Genomic DNA, 19,112 nt, shown 5'->3' with positions numbered 1-19,112 from the left:
TATCTTGTTATTTCCTTACGCCTTTCCGGTTCCAGAATCAAGATTTTTTCCTCCTAAAGAGTTGCTTCTAATGATTTGGATTCTCCATAACTTAGGCCACTACCAAATTGGAATTAATTGCCAATCTAGTCATCTTGAATACCATTTGGAACAAGATGGGATATAAACTTAAAATGTTACCATATTTGAATGTTCTTTAAGTAAGGGTTTTCTCTCTTAATTTGCTCTATAGTTCCTATTATGTCATGTGTTAGCTTGCTCTGGTTTCATGTTGAATTAATACAGAGTTTAACTAATCTTAATTTTTTTTTAATGTTTATTTTTAAGAGACAGAGAGTAACAGAGCACAAGTGGGGGAGGGACAGAGAGAGAAGGAGACCCAGAATCTGAAGCAGGCTCCAGGCTCTGAGCTGTCAGCACAGAGCCTAATGAGGGGCTCAAACCCACAAATCGTGAAATCATGACCTGAGCTGAAGTCAAATGCTTAACCGACTGAGCCACCCAGGCGCCCCACTAATCTTAATTTTTTATGAAAGTTAACCCTGTAGTCTGCCTACTGTTTAGTATAATCTTTGACTTCTTAAGTATTGTTTTGTTTTGTTTGGCTATGCGCTTAAGTGGGCTCCACGCCCAGCATGGGGCTTGAACTCACAACCCTGAGATCAAGAGTTGGGTGTTCTACTGACCGAGCCAGCCAGGCACCCCTGACTCCTTAATTTTGGTTCTTTATAGGAACTGTGAAGATGATGGTTAACCATTTGATTTCTGTCCATTGTTTCTTGCCTTTTTTTTCCTTCCTGTAGCCTGATCACCTAACACGCATACACACACACATACACGCAAACACACACACACACACACACACACACACACACACTTGTACTCATTACATTTGGTATTTAGTTGGTCTCTTCTTGATATGAAAGAACTATAGCTAACATTGAGCTTTTTTTGTTGTTTTTATTCTGTTAATATTAATGTTAACAACCAAAACTGTATAAATTGTTAAAATTACTGTGATCACATCTTGAGACTTGTTTCCTGCTTTTACAACAGCTTCTTTAATTGATTAAGGGATATTTCAAATCCTTATTTCAAACTTGCTATTTTTGAATGGGATTTATCTGGAAAAAAAGTGATAAAGACTATTTGACACCTCAAAACTGACAGGATAACTCTAACTTTCCAGATGGCATTATTTTTTTATTCATTAATGTATATTTATTTATTTTGAGAGAGAGCATACGCGCACATGAGCAGGGGAGGAGCAGAGAGAGAATGTCAAGCAGTCTCTTCACTGTCAGCGCAGAGCCCAACATGGGGCTTAATCCCACAAACCATGAGATCATGACATGAGCCAAAATCAAGATTACGATGCTTAACTGACTGAGCCACCCAGGCATCCCCCAGATGGCATTCTTAATTCTATCATAATTTAATTGCATTAAATTCCAATGCAATTTAATGATAAAAATGATTTTAAAAATTATAAATTTGCTTAAGCATTTTATTATGAAGTCTAATTGCTTCCCAGAAAGACCATAAATTTTAGTAAGCAAAAGAATTCGGTCACACATCAGAATCTTTTCTTTCTTACTGTAGACCAAAACAACCTGGGCCTGATGTTTTTTTATGTAGCCATAATCTAACTATATTCAGCTACCTCAAAGCTAGGGAGTGTTAATGGGCCAGAAGAGTAAACATGCCAGTTGGTAATTGTGCGCTTAAAGGCATGGACTTTTAAGTAAGGATCAGGTTGAGGTTGAAGCCAAAGAATAAAAATATTTGACTAATGCTTTTCAAAGCAGTTTACATCCATTATCAACAGGATCTTTTCACAGCCCCGTGAAGTATTAATATTAACTACAGTATGTTTATTTTATCTTAGTTTTACATATAAGAAAAAGGACACTTGCAATGGAAGTTTGCTTAAGGCTCTACAGCTCTGGAAAGACAGGTCTAGGATTGGGATTCAAGTCAATATACCACAAATCTTATGGCTTTTTAAAAAAATAAAATCTTGGTGTATACTTTTGCTTCCTTCAGATTAATTCCTTACTGTCCCAATGTATAGAAATACTAAGGCAGACTACCAGAGTAACTAAAATACTCTTTCTATAACAGATTGGAAGTCCTTACACAGTCCCTTACCCCTGGCTGGGGAGCTAAATAAGCTTTTGAATTTCAATAAAACAATAATAACAAAAGATTTGCAGGCTGTACTCCATACATACTAAAGCAAAATTTTCAGTGTGTAACTTATGCATCTGTGTGTTCACAGGCATCCAGGTTGCACTGTGCCTAGTCAAGTTTGGGAAATAATTACCTTTAAAGCAGTTAAGACCCTTTGAAGGAAGACAAATAAGATTAAAATCATTCTTATTACTGTTGCTATTGTTGTTATTATTATATGGGCAGCTACTCAACAGTTCCTTAAAAACAGGTAACTTTCAAGGTATTCCAACTTAGTGGCACAAACTCCAGGGTAGTGGCAAGCAGCAGGATCGACTGGAAGATACTACGTAGAGTGGAGGTGCTGAAGAGACCTGGAGAGGTCAGGTAGATAAAGATACAAAATCAACATCATTTAAAAATCATCTCTTCGTAAACATTCAGGATAGTCCTAACTGCATGGAAAGAGTGCAGTTTTTTTCCCCAACTCATTTGAAAGTAAACATGACAATCCCAATGCAAAGCTATAAAAAGAAAAATTCAAAGTCCACTTTTTGTACCTTTTCCCCTTGATATTCGACGAACATCTTCCAGGGTCCAGTCCTCTTAAGGGGAGAAAGGTTTGATAACCAGTCTGATTTTTTGTTTATAACACAGATCATGCTTTAACTGAAACTTATTCACTATATCATGTTAAAACAGTTCATTTCCATCTTAAGCCCCTTATAGCTAATTATGGATGGAAGAATTCTCAAAAGGTTAAAAGAATTTTCAAATCTTAATCTTTTATGGTTGAGAAGGAGGTTAGAACATATATATATATATATATATATATATATATATATATATATATCCCTTGATAGACTAGGAGCCCCACAAATCCTTCCCCGGGCTACTCTTAATGTACTAAGACTAGCAAGAAATATAGTCTTTTATTCAGTGACTTGATTCCAGCCCTCACTCTTTTTAACTGTTCTACAATCTGACATCCTGATAAAAGCTGTACATATATTAATTCTATTAATATTTCTGGTTATTAACTTTCTAATAAGTAATAATGCTGTCAATTTACTAGGAATTACTCTACTTTAGAATTTTGTCTGTGACTTATTAACAACACATAAATGTAAATGGGTTTCACCAAACCAACAGATAATTATATGTAAATATTCACTTTAAAAAGGTATATCCCACCTTGTTCCAAGATAGATTTAACATGGTTTAGTGATAAATTAATTAAACAGCACAAGTTGGAAATTGATCATGAGAACTTAACGTGGAACCAAGAAAGGCACTTTGATTAGCTCTTTAGTTTTCATAGATAGATTTACCCTTTCATTATCCCTTACAAAAAAAGTAGTAGTACCTTTCTGTAGCATTAATGATAATGGTTGTAGATCTGATTCTAGGTTTGTCAAAAATGAATCCTAACGTCTATTAAGGAAGGAGCCACTGTTTCATAAAATCTCTCCTCTGCTTTTATAGTTTTGAAACTTCCTCATCAGCATATTATGTGGAATAAATCAGACACCAATATTATAGCTATACACTACTTTGTTTTTGTTTACAGAAAAGTAAAAATTAAAATTGTGTGAGTGAAGGGGCACCTGGGTGGCTCAGTTGGTTGAGTGTCGAACTCCTGACTTTGGCTCAGGAGTTCATGATCTCATGGTTTTTGGGATCAAGGCCTGCTGTCAGCCTAGAGCCTGCTTGGGATTCTCTCTCTCTCTCCCTTTTTCTCTGCCCTCCCCTGCTCATGCTGTCTCTCTCTCAAAATAAATAAATAGACTTAATTAAAAAAATAAAATTGTGTGAGTGACAAGTATACCTAGCCAAACAATTAATAAAAAAGTTTTATTTGTGTTATTTTTTTTTTTTTGTAATAGTCATTGAAAAGTCACTTTAAAAGGCTCTTTTTCTTGCCATTACCAATTTGAGTAGTAAATCCCATGGTAAAATTCTGGCTTTGGCGTATCAGTTACATCTAAAGTACATGCTTTTATTTAAGAGGCCTGGATATAGGAATTTTTTTTTTAATGTTTATTTCCTTATTTTGAGAGAGAGAATGCATGTGAGTAAGCAGGGAAGGGGCAGAGAGAGTCCCAGCAGGCTCCATGCTGTCAGCACAGAGCCCAATGTAGGGCTTGATCTTACAAACTCTGAAACCATGACCTGAGCTAAAATCAGGAGTCAGACCCTCAACCATGAGCCACCCTGGGCACCCCAGGCTTATTATTTTTTTTTAAGGAGAAAAAGGAAACTCTTAAATGGAAAAGCCCTGAATCAAAGGATTTGTAACTGCCACCAGTGTGGCCAAGATAGTATTCATTGGCTGTACAATTTGGAAATAATTCATGCCTTTCTTCGTGATGTTTGTTTCTTTTTTAAAAGTTAATGCAAAATTCTAACTTCAAAAATCTGATCAGCTGGAACTATTCTGGTTCAAATAAAAGGGCACCAGGGTTTGAGTATTGCCCATTCAGTCTTTTTTCTCTTCCATCTCTCATCAACTTGTAAGATCCTTCCAAGGAGCCTCTTTATTATTATTATTTTAATGTTTATTTTTGGGAGAGAGAAACCACAAGCAGGGGAGGGGCAGAGAGAGCGGGAGACACGGGATCCAAAGTATGCTCCACGCTAACAGCACAGAGCCTGGTGTGGGGCTCGAACTGACAAACCATGAGATTATGACCTGATCTGAAGTCAGATGCTAACTGACTGAGCCACTCAGGTGCCCCCCCAAGGGAGCCTCTTAAGGCATCCGAGAACACCTGTCCTAAGGAATTTTTTTCCTCGTATCCACAATCTTCTTTTCTAAAGACTGGCAAAAGCTAGGGGAACCTGAAAAATCAAATAATTGAATTTTCCAACTTGCTAACCGCTTATGAAGATTTCATGGAAATAGTTGAACCTTCAAAAAAACTTTTTAATGTCAGCAGGAGTACACAATTCATCTTTTTTCTATGCCATATTGCAACTAAGCATAGTATAGCTAATCCAGGTCTAACTAGAGGTAGCTTTTATGCTAAGGATGCTAGGGTCATCCTCAAAGTAAAAAGCATTAATAATTCCAATTCTTCCCTTCCTGCTTTTCGGTATCTCTCTACACTCCTGACTTTTATATAGGACAAAGAACTTTGAGTCCGGTAAGGCCTACAAGGCAACATGGGGAGATGGTGGAGACAACTGTCCCAGCAATGTAGTATCTAAGCAGCCAGGTCGAGTGACAAATGGTCAGCCTCAACAAGCAACTACTGGCACAGCCAGCGGTGGATACATTAAACGGTATGCCAGCTCCTCCTGATTTTTTTACCCCTTTCCTAAATGAATGTCTTACTCAGGAGGATGGGTGTTGTTGTATATGAACCCTAACTCATCAATTAGAAATAGTGTTTATGCTGTTTGAAAAATGCATTTGAAAATCTGTCTTCTGAAAAAATATTGACTGTGGTTCACCTTCGTTGATGGATTCGTTTCTCTTTACATTTTTCAGTATTTTCAAAATTACCTAAATAAGCATATTTTACTTCTATAAATAGGAAACTGTGTTTTAAATGTATCATCTAGAGCAGGGGTCAGCTAGATCCCTATAAGGATAACAGTAAAGGGTCAGATAGTAAATACTTCAGACTTTGCAGGCCAGTCTCCATTGCAACTACTCAACTCTGTTGTAGGGTGAAAGCAGCGATAAACAACATATAAGCAAATGAGCATGGTTGTATTTGAATAAATCCTTATTTACAAAATGAGGTGGCATGCCAGTTTTGGCCTTTGGGCCAGAGTTTTGCAACCTCTGTTTTATAAATTAATTAATTATTTATTTTTAATGTTTATTTTTGAGAGCGACAGAGTACAAGCGGGGGAGGGAGACACAAAATCTGAAGTAGGCTCCATGCCTGAGCTGTCAGCACAGAGCCTGACATGGGCTTGAACTTAAGAACTGCAAGATCATGACCCCAGCCAAAGTTGGACACTTAACCAACTGAGCTACCTAGAACCCCTCGATTTTTTATTTTGAGAGAGAGAAAGAGCACGTGCGCACAAGTCGGGGAGGAGGGCAGGGGGGGGGGGGAGAGAGAGAGAGAGAGAGAGAGAGAGAGAGAGAGAGAGAGAGAGAGAATCGTAAGCAGGCTCCACGCTCAGTGAGGAGCCCAATGAAGGGCTCAATCCCATGACCCTGGGATCATGACCTGAGCTGAAATCAAGAGTCAGATGCTCAACCTACTTGAGCCATGCAGGCCCTGCAACCTCTGTTTTAGAGCAATGGTTCTTTATACTTAGTATACATCATAGTTACCTGGGAGGTTTATTAAAACACAGAATGATGGGATCCACTTCCAGTTTCTGATTCAGTAGATCTGTAGTAGAATGTGAGAATTAGTGTAAGTTCCCACGCGATGCTGTGATCATTCTTTGAGAACCATTGTTCTAGAGTTGTTACTTCTCTTACATGGGCTTTAAGACATTGTGCTTTCCTTGGGCAATGTTTCCATTTTTACTGCAGAATGTTTTCCAAGAATGGCAACCTACATTCCCACAGGTCTAACATTTGCTGAGGTCATTTTTGGTTACTTATTTTTATGAAAATTAAATCCAATTAGTCCGTTTGTAATTCACCATAAAAGTACTGAATTAACTGTGTTTTTTGATAGTATAACTAATGACGCCAGAGAAGATGAAATGGAAGAGAACCTGACCCAAGTGGGCAGTATCCTAGGAAACCTAAAAAACATGGCCCTGGACATGGGCAATGAGATTGAGGCTCAAAATCGACAAATAGACCGGATCACGGAAAAGGTAAACTCTCCTTTGTGCCTCAGAAATTTGAGATATCTGCAGTGTTTTAGTAATGGACGTCTATGCTCCATACTTTGGGAGAGAACAATAGGAGATCCTGTCCTCCTATCAAAGTCTGACAGTTTTGATGAGGTGGCAGTTCTTTTTTTTAATGTTTTGTTTATTTTGAGAGAGTGCGCACACATGGCATGAGCACAGGAGAGGCAGAGAGAGAGGGAGAGAGAGAGGGAATCCCAAGCAGCCTCCGTGGCTATCTGTACAGAGCCTGACACAGGGCTGGATCTCATGAACTGTGAGATCATGACCTGAGCTGAAATCAAGAGTCAGATGCTTAACTGAATGAGCCACCAGGTTGCCCCCTAAGGTGGCATTTCTAACACGTTGAAAAACAATAGCCAAGTTCTCTAATCCCTTGCTCATGGCATTTGGTTCATTTTGAAACCAAGATCTTGGAATGAAGTGGTTTTATTTAAAATTTCACATATGAAGCTTAGACTCTACTCTGACCTTTGGGAGGGCTATTTTTCTTCCCCCTGAATGAATGAGTTAGCTTTCAGGAATTTTATTTTGTTACTAACAAATTAGTAGGTTCCTGAATCTTCATCTTATGAGTCAGTAGGTGAAAATCAGTCCTGCAGAATGGTTCTTGTGGAGTGGACACACAAAACAGTGTCCTATGAGTAAAGAAAAAGTAGAACTGCCTTTTTTTTTTTAATTTCACATGATAGAAAAGATACTGGAAGTGAAATTGTGTTCAGTGTTTGGATGTGTCATGTCTAAAAGCCATTTCTTGTTACTGTTATTTTATTAAAAATCTCATTGTGCTTTAAAGATGGGGTGAATTTTTAAGCTTAGCTCTGTTGACTCACTTAATGGTGGATTTCAGTGAAGCAAACAGTGGTTCATGAGATGCTTTCAAAGCTGTAATGTGCGTTTAGGCTACATATCACCCATCTTTTTAATTCACATATTGATATGGATGGTAATATATCTGTTACAAAAATCTTGGGGAAAATTCTTTCAGTCTCTCTGGGTTAGAGCTAGAGTAGTCTCAGATAAGATTCTGTGATTCATTGGGGCGCCTGGGTGGCTCAGTTGGTTAAGTGTTCAACTTCAGCTCAGGTAATGATCTCATAATCCATGAGTTCATGCCATGAATCAGGCTCTGTGCTGACATCTCGGAGCCTGGGGCCTACTTAAGATTCTGTGTGTGTGTGTCTCTCTCTCTGCCCCTCCCCTGCTCACCTGTGTTTCTGTCTCAAAAATAAACACTAAAAAAAGTTTTTTTAATTAAAAAAAAAGTTTTTATGATTCAGTTCAGGGGATCCCACAAGGTCCAAATCTGTAGCAAAGAGTATTGTTAATTTCATTGCATCTAAAATGCCACATCTCAAATGCCACTGATTATAAGATGCATCCCAGTTTCAGACATATTAAACTATGAAAAAATGTTATGGAATTTATGAAATACTGGCCACTTCTTCTGTCATGTCTTTGTCATGTTTATACACCCAGTTTTCCCAAATGAATTTCATATTTTGTCCCTTTTTTTAAATTTTTTTTCATGTTTTTATTTATTTTTGAAGGAGAGAGAAACACAGAGCATGAGCAGGAGAGGGGCAGAGAGAGAGGGAGACACAGAATTCAAAGCAGGCTCCAGGCTCTGAGCTATTAGCACAGAGCCTGATGCGGGGCTCAAACTCATGAACTGTGAGATCATGACCTGAGCCGAGGTCAGATGCTTAACCGACTGAGCCACCCAGGCGCCCCTCATATTGTCTCTTCTTGCCTACAGTGAGATTTGTAATGTGACTTCATCTGTTTCCTGAATTTTCTCAGTGTATGAGTTACTCCCAAGTATATGAAATTTAACTTTTTTAGAGCAACTTACCTTGTAACATAATGCTGTTATCTTTTTCTTTTTTTCAGGCTGACACCAACAAAGATCGTATTGACATTGCGAATGCCAGAGCAAAGAAACTCATTGACAGCTAAAGATGCTGCTGTACTTATCATTTATTCACTTCTGTAGCTCCTCCTTCAAAATCATTACCTTTTCAAAGTTTGAAGTTTTGGTCCCATGCTCTTCTAATTACAAGATAATGTGCAAGAAGGGTTAGGAGTACAGACCCCTATTTTTTATGTTCTCTTTCCCCTTGAGGGTAGACTACCGCTCAGCCTTCCTTCTAGTATTTTTTTTTCCCTCGGTTTATACTCTTAGATTGGTTTTTGTACATCATATATAGTGTTATTTTTCATCCTTCCCATTTACTTTAGCAGGTTCTTCTGCTTTCAAGATTTGGAAGCATTGCCAAAGACAGCCATGAAAAAGGAAGCTGGAGGCAGGGAGAGGGGCAGCAAGAAGGAGAAGCAAGAGATAAGAGGTTGTTACCTCAGGAAAACCTGCAGGCCACAAAGCAAAAGTTGCAAAGCCACAGTAAAGATTTAGTTCGGTTTAGTTTTTAACTTAAGTTGCATTTATTGCCAGTTTAGGCTAAGACTTGGTTTCAGAGCTTTTATGCACAAAATTGTTATACACAACTTGGCAACCTCTACTCCAAAAAAACAGAATTCATTTTCTTAAAGTGAGCTTAGTTTCTGAACTTTTGGTGATTCATGTATGTACATAGATTCTGTGATCGCATTTTATATTGCACCATATAGGAACACTTTGTATAAAAGAATGGCTTTTTATTTTCACATTATTAGTACTATCGTGGTCCCATTACATGCCTATTAACCTCATAAAATTGTCATTAGTTTTTGAAGAAAAAATATGTAAATATGTATGTATAACAGGATTTCTCTCTAAAGCAGGGCTTAAATTTTTTGGAAAAGTTTGACAAAGTGTATCACGTGAATTCAGATTTACCTCAATGCCAAGAATTATGTTTAGATTGAAAAAAAAGAAACTTGTTTTGATCTCAGGTAGAAAAATAGTTACATTGCTTTGAGTTTTTTGTAGCTTTAGACTTTACAAAAGCTAGAATTTATTCTGTTTAAAAGTGATTTGGAAAATAATGCTTTTGGTTTAATTATTGATGATTGCACTATCACTCAACTAGCCTTGTGGATTGAATTATGTTCAGAATCACGTTTATTTAGATCCTGAACAGTGTTATAAGAATCTGATTGGTATTTGTCACCTTTATTTAAAAACTAGTGTCTGTACACTTCAGAGCTATTAATGTGGATTGGTTTGACCAATAACCACTGCTTGATCTTTACAATTAAATTTTATAACTAACTAATGGAATTGTTCTTTCAAATAGGTAATGTGTTTCTGTGACTGTTTGGTGGAGGGATGGGGAGAGGGGGATCAATAATTTCACCAGTTCTTAACAAACTGCATAAAGCAAAAGTCCATAAATTAAGAAGCACTCCAATGGAAAGCTGCCTTTAGCACCTTTCCCATCTTTTGTACTGACATGACTTTTCTTCCTATGACTTGTCATGAGGTTCATTTTAATTTTTATTAGTCTCTCATTCGAGCTTAAATACACCAGTGATTGAAAGGATGTTTATGAGCTAGAACTATGACCACTTACTGAAGATTATATTAACATGAGGACATTCATAGGCTAAAGAGGAAAATATGTAAAGTGATACTCAATCAGGCACTCTGCATGCCAGAGGAATAGTTTGGCTGGGCAGGTAGTAGTAAATGTGTAAAGTAAGAAGGTATAAAACACTGGGGATTGTGCTATACCTAAATGCCCTTACTTGGAACTTAAAAAAAATTTTTTTTTATTATGGCTAAAGGCAATAGTTCTGAGAACACCTAAATGCTGCCCACACAATATAATTAGTTAGAAGGCACTCAACTTTGTCTGAATTTACACTCTTGCTACTTGCTGAGACTGCAAGCCCATTTCTGTGCCTCAGTTTTCCTTGGCTATAAATGGGGATTAACAATTCCTACTCCGTAGAGTTGTCACAGGAACGCAGTGTGCTATTATGTAAAGTACTGAGAGCAGCACCCAGTGAACGTAAGAGCTTAATAAATTATAGTTGCTATTCTCTTTTGGGTGGAGCGCTTGGTGAATCCCTTTGTAATTTGATGAAAGACATCATAGTCTATCTCCCCAGAGAAGTAGATAAACACAAATGTGAATCATGCATAAATAAGAATCTTGCATCCATGGGTCTTGAAAGCCCATCTATGGATCCCAGGTTACAAACTCTTCCAAAGCTTCTGCTGAGAAAGAAGAGGGATTGAGGCCATAGAAATTAGGTCCATAATGCACTAGAAATAGATGCTATTGACTTAAAAAGACTTCTCTGATTTTCTCATGTAACATTATCTGGAAACTTGTTTTCCAGTACTTTTGAAAGGCAGTAACTAAAAGTGGTTTAACACAGCTCTAGAGTCTGACCACCTGCTTTGAAATTTCACTTTGGTCATTTACTTGTATGACCTTGAGCGTAACACTAACCTACAACTAAGAGGTTCAAAAATAGTATTCTCCCCAAATATATATATTTTTTAACAGTAAACTCCCTCCTCGAGTCTCCAATCTTATAATAACAATTATGTTTATCCCCAATAGTTGTACCTATTTTTTCTTCGTTCACACTTCCTTCATCCTTGTTACTACACTTCAACTCTAGATCTTTTCATGTCATGCATGAATTATGAATCTCCTAACCCAAACATTCTTATTTTTAATTTTATTTTTGAGAGAGAGAGAGAGACAGAGCATGAGCAGGGGAGGGGCAGAGAGAGGGAGACACAGCATCTGCACAGAGCCTAACACGGGGCTCAAACCTACTAACCGTGAGATCATGACCTGAGATGAAGTCGGATGCTTAACCTACTGAGCCACCCAGGCGCCCCAGGGGAGAAAGAGAATTTTAAACAGGCTCCACACCCAGCACAGACCCCAATGTGGGGCCTGACCTTGAGACCACAACCCCGAGCCTAAACCAGTAGTCATGCTTAGCTGAGTGAACTACCTAGGTGCCCCAAAATTCATCTCTTTACATGTTATTTTCTTTAGGTCACTCTTACTAAAATTCCAGGTTATCCAATTACATTCCTAATCAGATTTGTATTTTTCAGATTGATATTCAAGTTCCTTATTCTCTAGTCATTTGTTTTTATCCTTTTAAATGTAGTTATTTGCTGCAAGCCTTCCATTTCTATATAACTTAACTTCTATTTTAATGCCTTACAGATGAAATAAATGACAGCATTTATTGATTGCTTACTCTATTGTGTGCACTCTGCTAAATGCCTTATGTATCTTTTTACCATATCCTCATACTTGAAACGTTAGGAGGTATTCCCCATATTACAGATGGGAATGAATTGCACAAATTCACAGAGGTAGTAAATGAAATACTGTGGATTCAAATCAGGATCTTTCTAACTCCAAGGCCCATGATCTTAATATACTACAATGACTTCCAACCAAGCTCTAAAAAAATGTGGGTGACTTAGGGCTGGTGGCCAAACTAGAATATGGGTCTCCAGACCACATACTGTAAACCAACTTCATTATGTCAGCTCATAGTTAAGTGTAAATACTTGTGCACTATAAATCTGAGCATGTTACTTTACATAGTTCCTGCCCACAAGTAGCTCATTCTAACAAGGGACAGATGAATATAGAATGTGAGAAGTGCTATCATAACAGATGGGGGATTAATTAATTTGGCTTAGACTTAAAATGGGTTTTAGAGAGGAGCATTTTAGAGAGGGCATTCCTGACTGAGCAAACAATGTAAAGGCAAATTACAGGAGAGACCCTGCACTGTGGGTTTAAGGAGAATAATCTGGTGTGACTGAGCAGGCACATGAGAGTGAAGAAGGGGTATCTGGAAATAAGGCTGGGTCCAAGTTATGAAAGCTAGCAGTCACTGATTCTCAGGAGGGATTTTTTTTTAATTCCAATTAATAATTAAATGGGGACATTTAAGTTATTTATAAGTTCTGATTTATTAGATGTTAAGTACTGATAAAAATAAATTTAGAGAAACATTGTTTAGTAGATCAAAAAGGTTAAGCTCTAAAGTTTATAAAAAGCCAAACTCAATTGCTAATGATAAACTGGCAGCCCATCCTTCCCCATGATGAGAAACAGAAAATAACATGGAAAATAGAGAATATCCATATCAGATTTAGGGTCAGAGAGACTTCTTCATATAGTTTAAACACTAAGCTGTTGTGATCTATTGGCTTAATGGTTAAACTAGGTTTATAAAAGAAGAACTGACAATACACGCTAAATTGCCCTGAGAAAGACAAAACCTCAGAAAATTACAGAGTGGTAGTTATCTAAATGTTCATGTCAGTAACAACATAAAATCATATACCTTTGTAAATTTTAGTTTCTCTTAATAAAAACATGGTTCCAGTACTGCAAAATGAAATGCTTATCGGTCACATGAAGGTATTTCAGTACTCCTGTGACCTTAACAAGAACATGAAATGTTTGCTAATCACTTTACTTTCAAACAAAGGACCACATACAGGTTAAATTTTCTCCTGTCTTCTTCCTTTGATGGAAGAAGGATTAACCCTTTTTCCAGTCAAAGTTCATTAAAAATTCTTTATTTAGTATAGTCTCTCACCCAGAGAATAAGCTTTATAAACATAGTTATTTTAAAATATTATACAGATAGTTTTTTGATTGGTAATTTGATTAGAATTATAAATACAAAAAGGGAAAAGGATTACCAGAAATAAGACATTATTTCTAACAAAGTTTCGGGAAAATCTTGATTATTAAAACCCTTTGTATCTTACAAGTTTTGCATATATGGTTTTAGCTCTTCAAAGCTCTCTACCAATAAGGCACCTGCAATAGTAAAAAATTTGCTACTGCAGCCTTGGGGACACATCTCTTAGTGTTGTATTGGTGCTTCTCTGACAGTACACTTTTAAACAAGACAGTCACATATTTATGTACATTCTAAATTCCAAGTATAAACACTGCAATTGAATTGATGGACTGAAATGAAATCATAAATCCTTAGATTAACCATAGTAGCCTCTCACAAATTATTTGAATTTCATAAAAATACAAAATGTTAACACAGGTGGAATGGCAGTCAACTTTATGAAAGCTCATACACTGAAACTAAACATGAAATTTCAAGCTGTGATATGGAGTGATTCTGTTACCGGGCAGCATCCCTTCACTGTATAAATAGCAACTAGCTACTGGTTTCTTAAAGGCAGACTAATGATGGTTTTGATGATCGACATTGTCTCTGCCCTATCCATGACTCAAAATGGAAGGCTCTTATTGTCTCTTGATTTCTTTTAGCTTACTTAAGACGAGTCCTGGAAAGGAAAAAGATCATTGAGCAAAATATAATCTGGAGTATCATCTCCTTACTGCAGATAATCCTTGACAACAACAGGAGCCTCTGATTCAGCCAGATTGCAACAGATTCCAAGTCAGTGTCCTATATGGTTCCCATGCTCCTGAAGAACATCATGCAAACTTCTTCTTAGTGGCTGTGAACCTCTCCATGTACTAAAAATCATGAAAGAAGAATATGTGGTATCTTGGCATAAGCAAAAATTAGCCTTTTTTTAATTAGGATTTTTAAAAATTTTTATTTATTTTGAGAAAGCGTGTGTGAGAGAAAGCAGGGGGAGTGGCAGAGAGAGACAGAGGGAGACAGAATCCCAAGCAGGCTCCACACTTAGTGTGGAGCCCAATGTGGGGCTTGATCCTGCGACAGGGAGATCACAACCTGAGCTGAAATCAAGAGTCAGACTCAATCAAATGACCCACCCAGCCACCCTTAATTAGGATTTTATATGGTGATTTTCACTTAGGTTTTTATTGGATATGTTCTTTTTCATTCCCTGCAAAATCAACCTATTGTAAATGCAAATATAAAACACATAGTTTGGGTTGTTTTTTTTTTCACATATATTTTAACAGGGACACTCATCAAAAGACAAAGATGCTTTACAATAAGCTGTCTGGAGGAAAAATGGTCTTGGCACAATACCATTTGCTTCTTAGAATCCACCTCCAAATTGGGGAACAAATCCTGTTGATGTAAACAGGATTATGCATATATCCTGTAGGTATACATTCATGGGGGTTACTTCACTGTCCTCATCTCTGGGACAGAGATGAAGTACACTAATACATACCTTATCATAGCCTTCCAGTTCTCGAAGTTTCTTTATTTCAAAAAGGTTGCCTTCCACAGCAAGCAGACAGATCTGGGAGTCACTGAGGATGCTCTGTGGAAGCATGCTGAGCTCAAGACAGTTCTCTTCCAGACGAAGAACTTTAAGACGAGGACAGCAAGATATCTTTACTGAGATCTGAGATATCTATTGAACAACAACAAAAAAGAGTCATAGGAAAAAGCAAAAGCACTACTATGATGGTTATTTTTCTTTTTTTACTAAATTAAAACAAAAACGTGACCATTTGTCCTAGTTCTTTCTTTTACCGCCTCCATTTTCTCACTACCTACTCACTCCCGAAGCCTGTGTTATCCAGCTTCTGTTACTCCTCCTCCACTTTTTTGGAAAAAAGATGCTTTTTGAAGGTCACCAGTGGCTTTTTAGAAACAAAATGTTCTAATAAAAGCACTGTTCATTATAGGAAACTTGAGGATCACATAAGTGTAAAGAAAAAAGTTATCCAATCTGCCATCAAAAACATTTTGGTGCATTTACTGCCAATGTTTTATTTGTACATAGATGCTGACCACTATACTACCAAAGCCAAGGTTTCACTGTACTCATTCCCCATTGGATTTGCTACCACTTCTTTGAAACTCCCTCTTGTACCTAAGAACTAGGTTTTTCTTTTGAATTATTCCTGGTTTTTGGCTGCCCCCGCCTTGTTCCTATGAACATTTTTCAAGCAGTAGTCTCTAATATTTAATATTTGATCTTTTTCAAGTTCATCCTTAAGGATCTCTTCACATCCTTAAAGTTCATCACTTCTGTCAAGACCTGAAAGTCTGTATCTACGTTCATATCTGCTCACGTCTAGTCTACTCCTATGTGTCCAGTTTTTAAAAATTTTACGTTTTTTACTTTTGAGAGAGAGACAGAGTGTGAGTGGGGGAGGGGCAGCGAGAGAGGGAGTCATAGAATCTGAAGCAGGCTCCAGGCTCTGAGCAATCAGCACAGACCCCCATGTGGGGTTCAAACTCATGAACCATGAGATTCAGACTGAGCTGAAATCGGTCACTTAACTGAGCCACCCAGGTGCCCATGTGTCCAATTTTTAGTAAAACATTTCTATTTGCATGAGTCACCATCGTAATCAACTCAGCATGTCCATTCTGCGTAGCTCTAATCTTCTTTTAGGCACTCAAGCAACTGTCTATGATTCATTCACCTCTTTTGCCCTTTAAATGCTCCAAGTCACCAAATTATATTTACTCTGCCTGGTATCATTTCAGACCATCACATGGGAACTTGGTAGAAATGTAAATTCTAAGACCCAACCCCTGACCTACGGAATCAGAAACACTGAGGGTAGGGACCCAGTGATCTCTTCACAAGCTCTTCTGGTTAATCTGGTGCACACTAAAATCAGAACCAGTGATTACAGGGCATCAGCCTGGGTGAATGGAATGAGTGTGCAACCAGTACTTGTCGCTGAACCATGTTTCTCCAAAAGTTTTTTCAAATATAATTTTTCTCCAAAAATCTCAAGAACGTACAAGAGTAAAGGAAAAGGTGAGGCCAATCTCCACAGAGACAGACTGAATCTCATCATAATGTAAGATTACTACAATCTAGAACAGTTTTGTACAATAAAGCTTCGCAATGATTGAAATGTTCTATATGCAGCCAATAAGGTAGTCCCATACAGCTTTTGAGCACTTGAAATACGCTAGTGGCATCAGATGAAATTAATTTTAAAATCTAAACGAATTTTAATAGCAGCGTGTGACTGCTGGATTGGACTATGCAAATCTAGAAGTGTAGGCACCAAAAAAAAAAACTAAAGGCCACCTAGTCTATGTTTAATGTTTCACTAAGACTTATGTCTAGACCAAAGATTATTTCTCCAGTCAGATGCATACTAACCAAAAAGCTTCCAAAGTAATGGAAATAAATTTCAAATACTACAATTAAAGCTGTACAATTAAACAAGGAAATGGGCTATTACCAGAAAGCCTGTTAGGGGTGATTTTTCAGTGAAAGCAGGACACACTTGACAAAGATGTCAAAAAAGAGACAAAGAATTATCTCTGTTGTCCAACTCCAAGAACTTATGAATTAAAGCCTTTTTTCTATTCTACCTGACATAGCTCCTTGCTAGATGATTAGAGGCATATTTGGGGAGGATCTGAAGAATTCAAGATTTATGAGACATTAGTTTAACTTTTGAAATTATCTCACCCCATTACCTATCCCACTCTTTTAAAAAACACCTACACAACACACCCAGTGTCTCAACTAATTCCATGGCACTTTGGCCTTTAAAATTAGTACAGACTATAGACGGTACCTCTCATCTAGCCTCATACCCAGCTCTACAATTACAGTTTAGAGAACAACAGATTATACAGGAGACTATAACCCACATGCTGTAGGAAAAAACTCTTAAGCTCTAGACCTGGTTCTGGTTGAGATTGAGTTCGATGACCTGCAGCTCCCCCACTGTGTCAGGTATGCTCCGAATCTGGTTCTTGGAGAGATCCACCACATCCAAGTGCCTTAGGCTACAGAGTTGTGGTGGTAGGGCTCGCAGCTGGTTCCCAGAGAGGCTCAGGGTCTTGAGGGCTGACAGTTGCCCAAAGGTAGATGGTAGCTCTCTCAAGTGATTGTTGTTTAGGCTTAGCATCTCTAGTTTTTTCAGATTGCATAACTCATCAGGAAGAACAGCTGGCAATGAAAAAAAATTAAAAACCTGAATCTGATACAGCTGAAAACACCTTTGATGAAATTTATAAAAACTATATGACCACCTGATATACCTCCTGTTAACACATATAGAACTCCTACATGTTGTGCCATTTTTAAGTATTGCATTTTTACCAACGCAGTCTTCAGAAAGTGAGGGCGCCATCAAAATGCAGGAAAGCATTTATGCATATATTGGGCTCATTGTAAAGGGACCTCTGCAAAATCCGACGGCAATTTTATGGGATTTGTAAGGCCCTCCCCTTCCCATTCCATCCCCCTTTCTAAATTAGCAGCAAAATTAACTCTGTTTACATTACATCCTAAAGACGATCTTCCCTTTGAAGTCCAAATTAAGCCAGTACCAATCGTTATACCACCAGAGGAGGCTTGTAGGTGTAATTACAAGAGATAGCTTTAAGGACTCTGACTTTCTCCTGCGTCTTGAGCTCTCAGAACGGTTTCATAACAACAACAAAAATCAGCTTGTAAGAGAAAACCACCCTTCTTAACAGCTGATCACTAGCAAAAGCTTCCCAGGCGCCAAAGCCATACTCAGTTTGTTGTTGTTCAAGGAGAGGCTCTTCAGCAGAGTGAACTTCCCTATAATCATAGGCGGTAGGCTCTCGATCTTGTTGTTGGACAAGTCGATGGTCCTTAGATTGCTGGTCAGCTTCTGCAACTCTGAGGGGAACTGGAGAAAGGGGTTCACAGCGCGGAGAATCCCTCACCGAGTAACTTCACCGCCCCCGCCGTCCCTCTCCCTTTAAATTCCCTGGTCGGTCCCCTCCCAGTCTCACCTCGGTCAGCCCACGGTCCTTAAGCTGAAAGACACCAGTTTTCTGCGCGGTTTCCACATGAGCGCGGAGGGCACTGTTTCCCATCCTAGGGCAGCGGCTCAGGTCCCTGCAGGAAGGAAGCGCAGCTGTCACCGCTCAGTTCAGACACCCAGCCACCCTATTCGCCTCTGGGCTGGGTCTCGTTCCCAAGCTGTCACCTCCTGCCGACTCCTAGATCTTGGGGGCCAACTAAAAGTGGCAAGGAAGAAAAGGGAGAACAGAGAACCCGACCACCAGGTCCAGCAGCTTTCACAGCTATTCCGAGGTTGGACGCCGCTGGAGCCAACGAATGATCGGAGAGCGCCGCACTCGCCTCCTACCCCGCAGCTCACAGTCGGCTCAGCAAAGGAAGACCCGCGGCCCGCGCTCTCCCGGGATGCGCTCCCCGGGCTTCCGCCCGGGAAGAAACGCCCTGTGACGTCATCGAGCTGCGCGGCGCGTTCGCAGTGCGTTCC

General features: G+C 38.5%; 2 protein-coding genes across 11 annotated transcripts in view; one reads left to right on the top strand and one right to left on the bottom strand.

The window, feature by feature from the left end:
- The window catches only part of SNAP23 (synaptosome associated protein 23), a 36,365-nt gene extending 26,149 nt beyond the window's left edge, over positions 1–10,216 (top strand). For 3 of the 4 annotated variants that reach the window (XM_015064878.3, XM_015064881.3, XM_015064879.3), the window contains 3 exons: positions 5,299–5,457; positions 6,825–6,969; positions 8,899–10,216. In XM_015064878.3, the coding sequence (XP_014920364.1) occupies positions 5,299–5,457; positions 6,825–6,969; positions 8,899–8,964 (370 nt within the window). In that variant the 3' untranslated portion in view covers positions 8,965–10,216. The remainder of the gene's footprint in view (positions 1–5,298; positions 5,458–6,824; positions 6,970–8,898) is intronic. The other variant, XM_015064883.3, reaches the window with a different exon arrangement.
- LRRC57 (leucine rich repeat containing 57) lies at positions 299–19,109 on the bottom strand. 7 transcript variants are annotated; one of them, XR_001429147.3, is made up of 8 exons: positions 18,816–19,027; positions 18,619–18,724; positions 18,374–18,512; positions 17,532–17,800; positions 15,092–15,277; positions 14,316–14,456; positions 6,470–11,167; positions 299–2,546 (listed from the first exon to the last, which is right to left on the bottom strand). XR_001429147.3 is itself a non-coding variant. In XM_015064872.3 (6 exons), the coding sequence occupies exons 2-6, from the start codon at positions 18,700–18,702 to the stop codon at positions 14,415–14,417; spliced, it is 720 nt and encodes a 239-aa protein (XP_014920358.1). In that variant the 5' UTR covers positions 18,703–18,724; positions 18,978–19,109; the 3' UTR covers positions 13,471–14,414. The 7 variants fall into 7 exon arrangements, 4 of the variants coding, with proteins under 4 accessions (XP_014920358.1, XP_053080097.1, XP_014920357.1 ...); XR_001429148.3 differs by having other exon boundaries at positions 6,470–11,164; XR_008299218.1 differs by lacking the exon at positions 6,470–11,167.
- Between the last annotated feature and the right edge of the window lie 3 nt (positions 19,110–19,112).

This window comes from Acinonyx jubatus, chromosome B3 (assembly GCF_027475565.1).
Source record: "Acinonyx jubatus isolate Ajub_Pintada_27869175 chromosome B3, VMU_Ajub_asm_v1.0, whole genome shotgun sequence".
NCBI lineage: Eukaryota > Metazoa > Chordata > Mammalia > Carnivora > Felidae > Acinonyx > Acinonyx jubatus.
The sequence above is the reverse complement of the archived record's forward strand: the minus strand, read 5'-3'. Positions and strand labels throughout refer to the sequence as shown.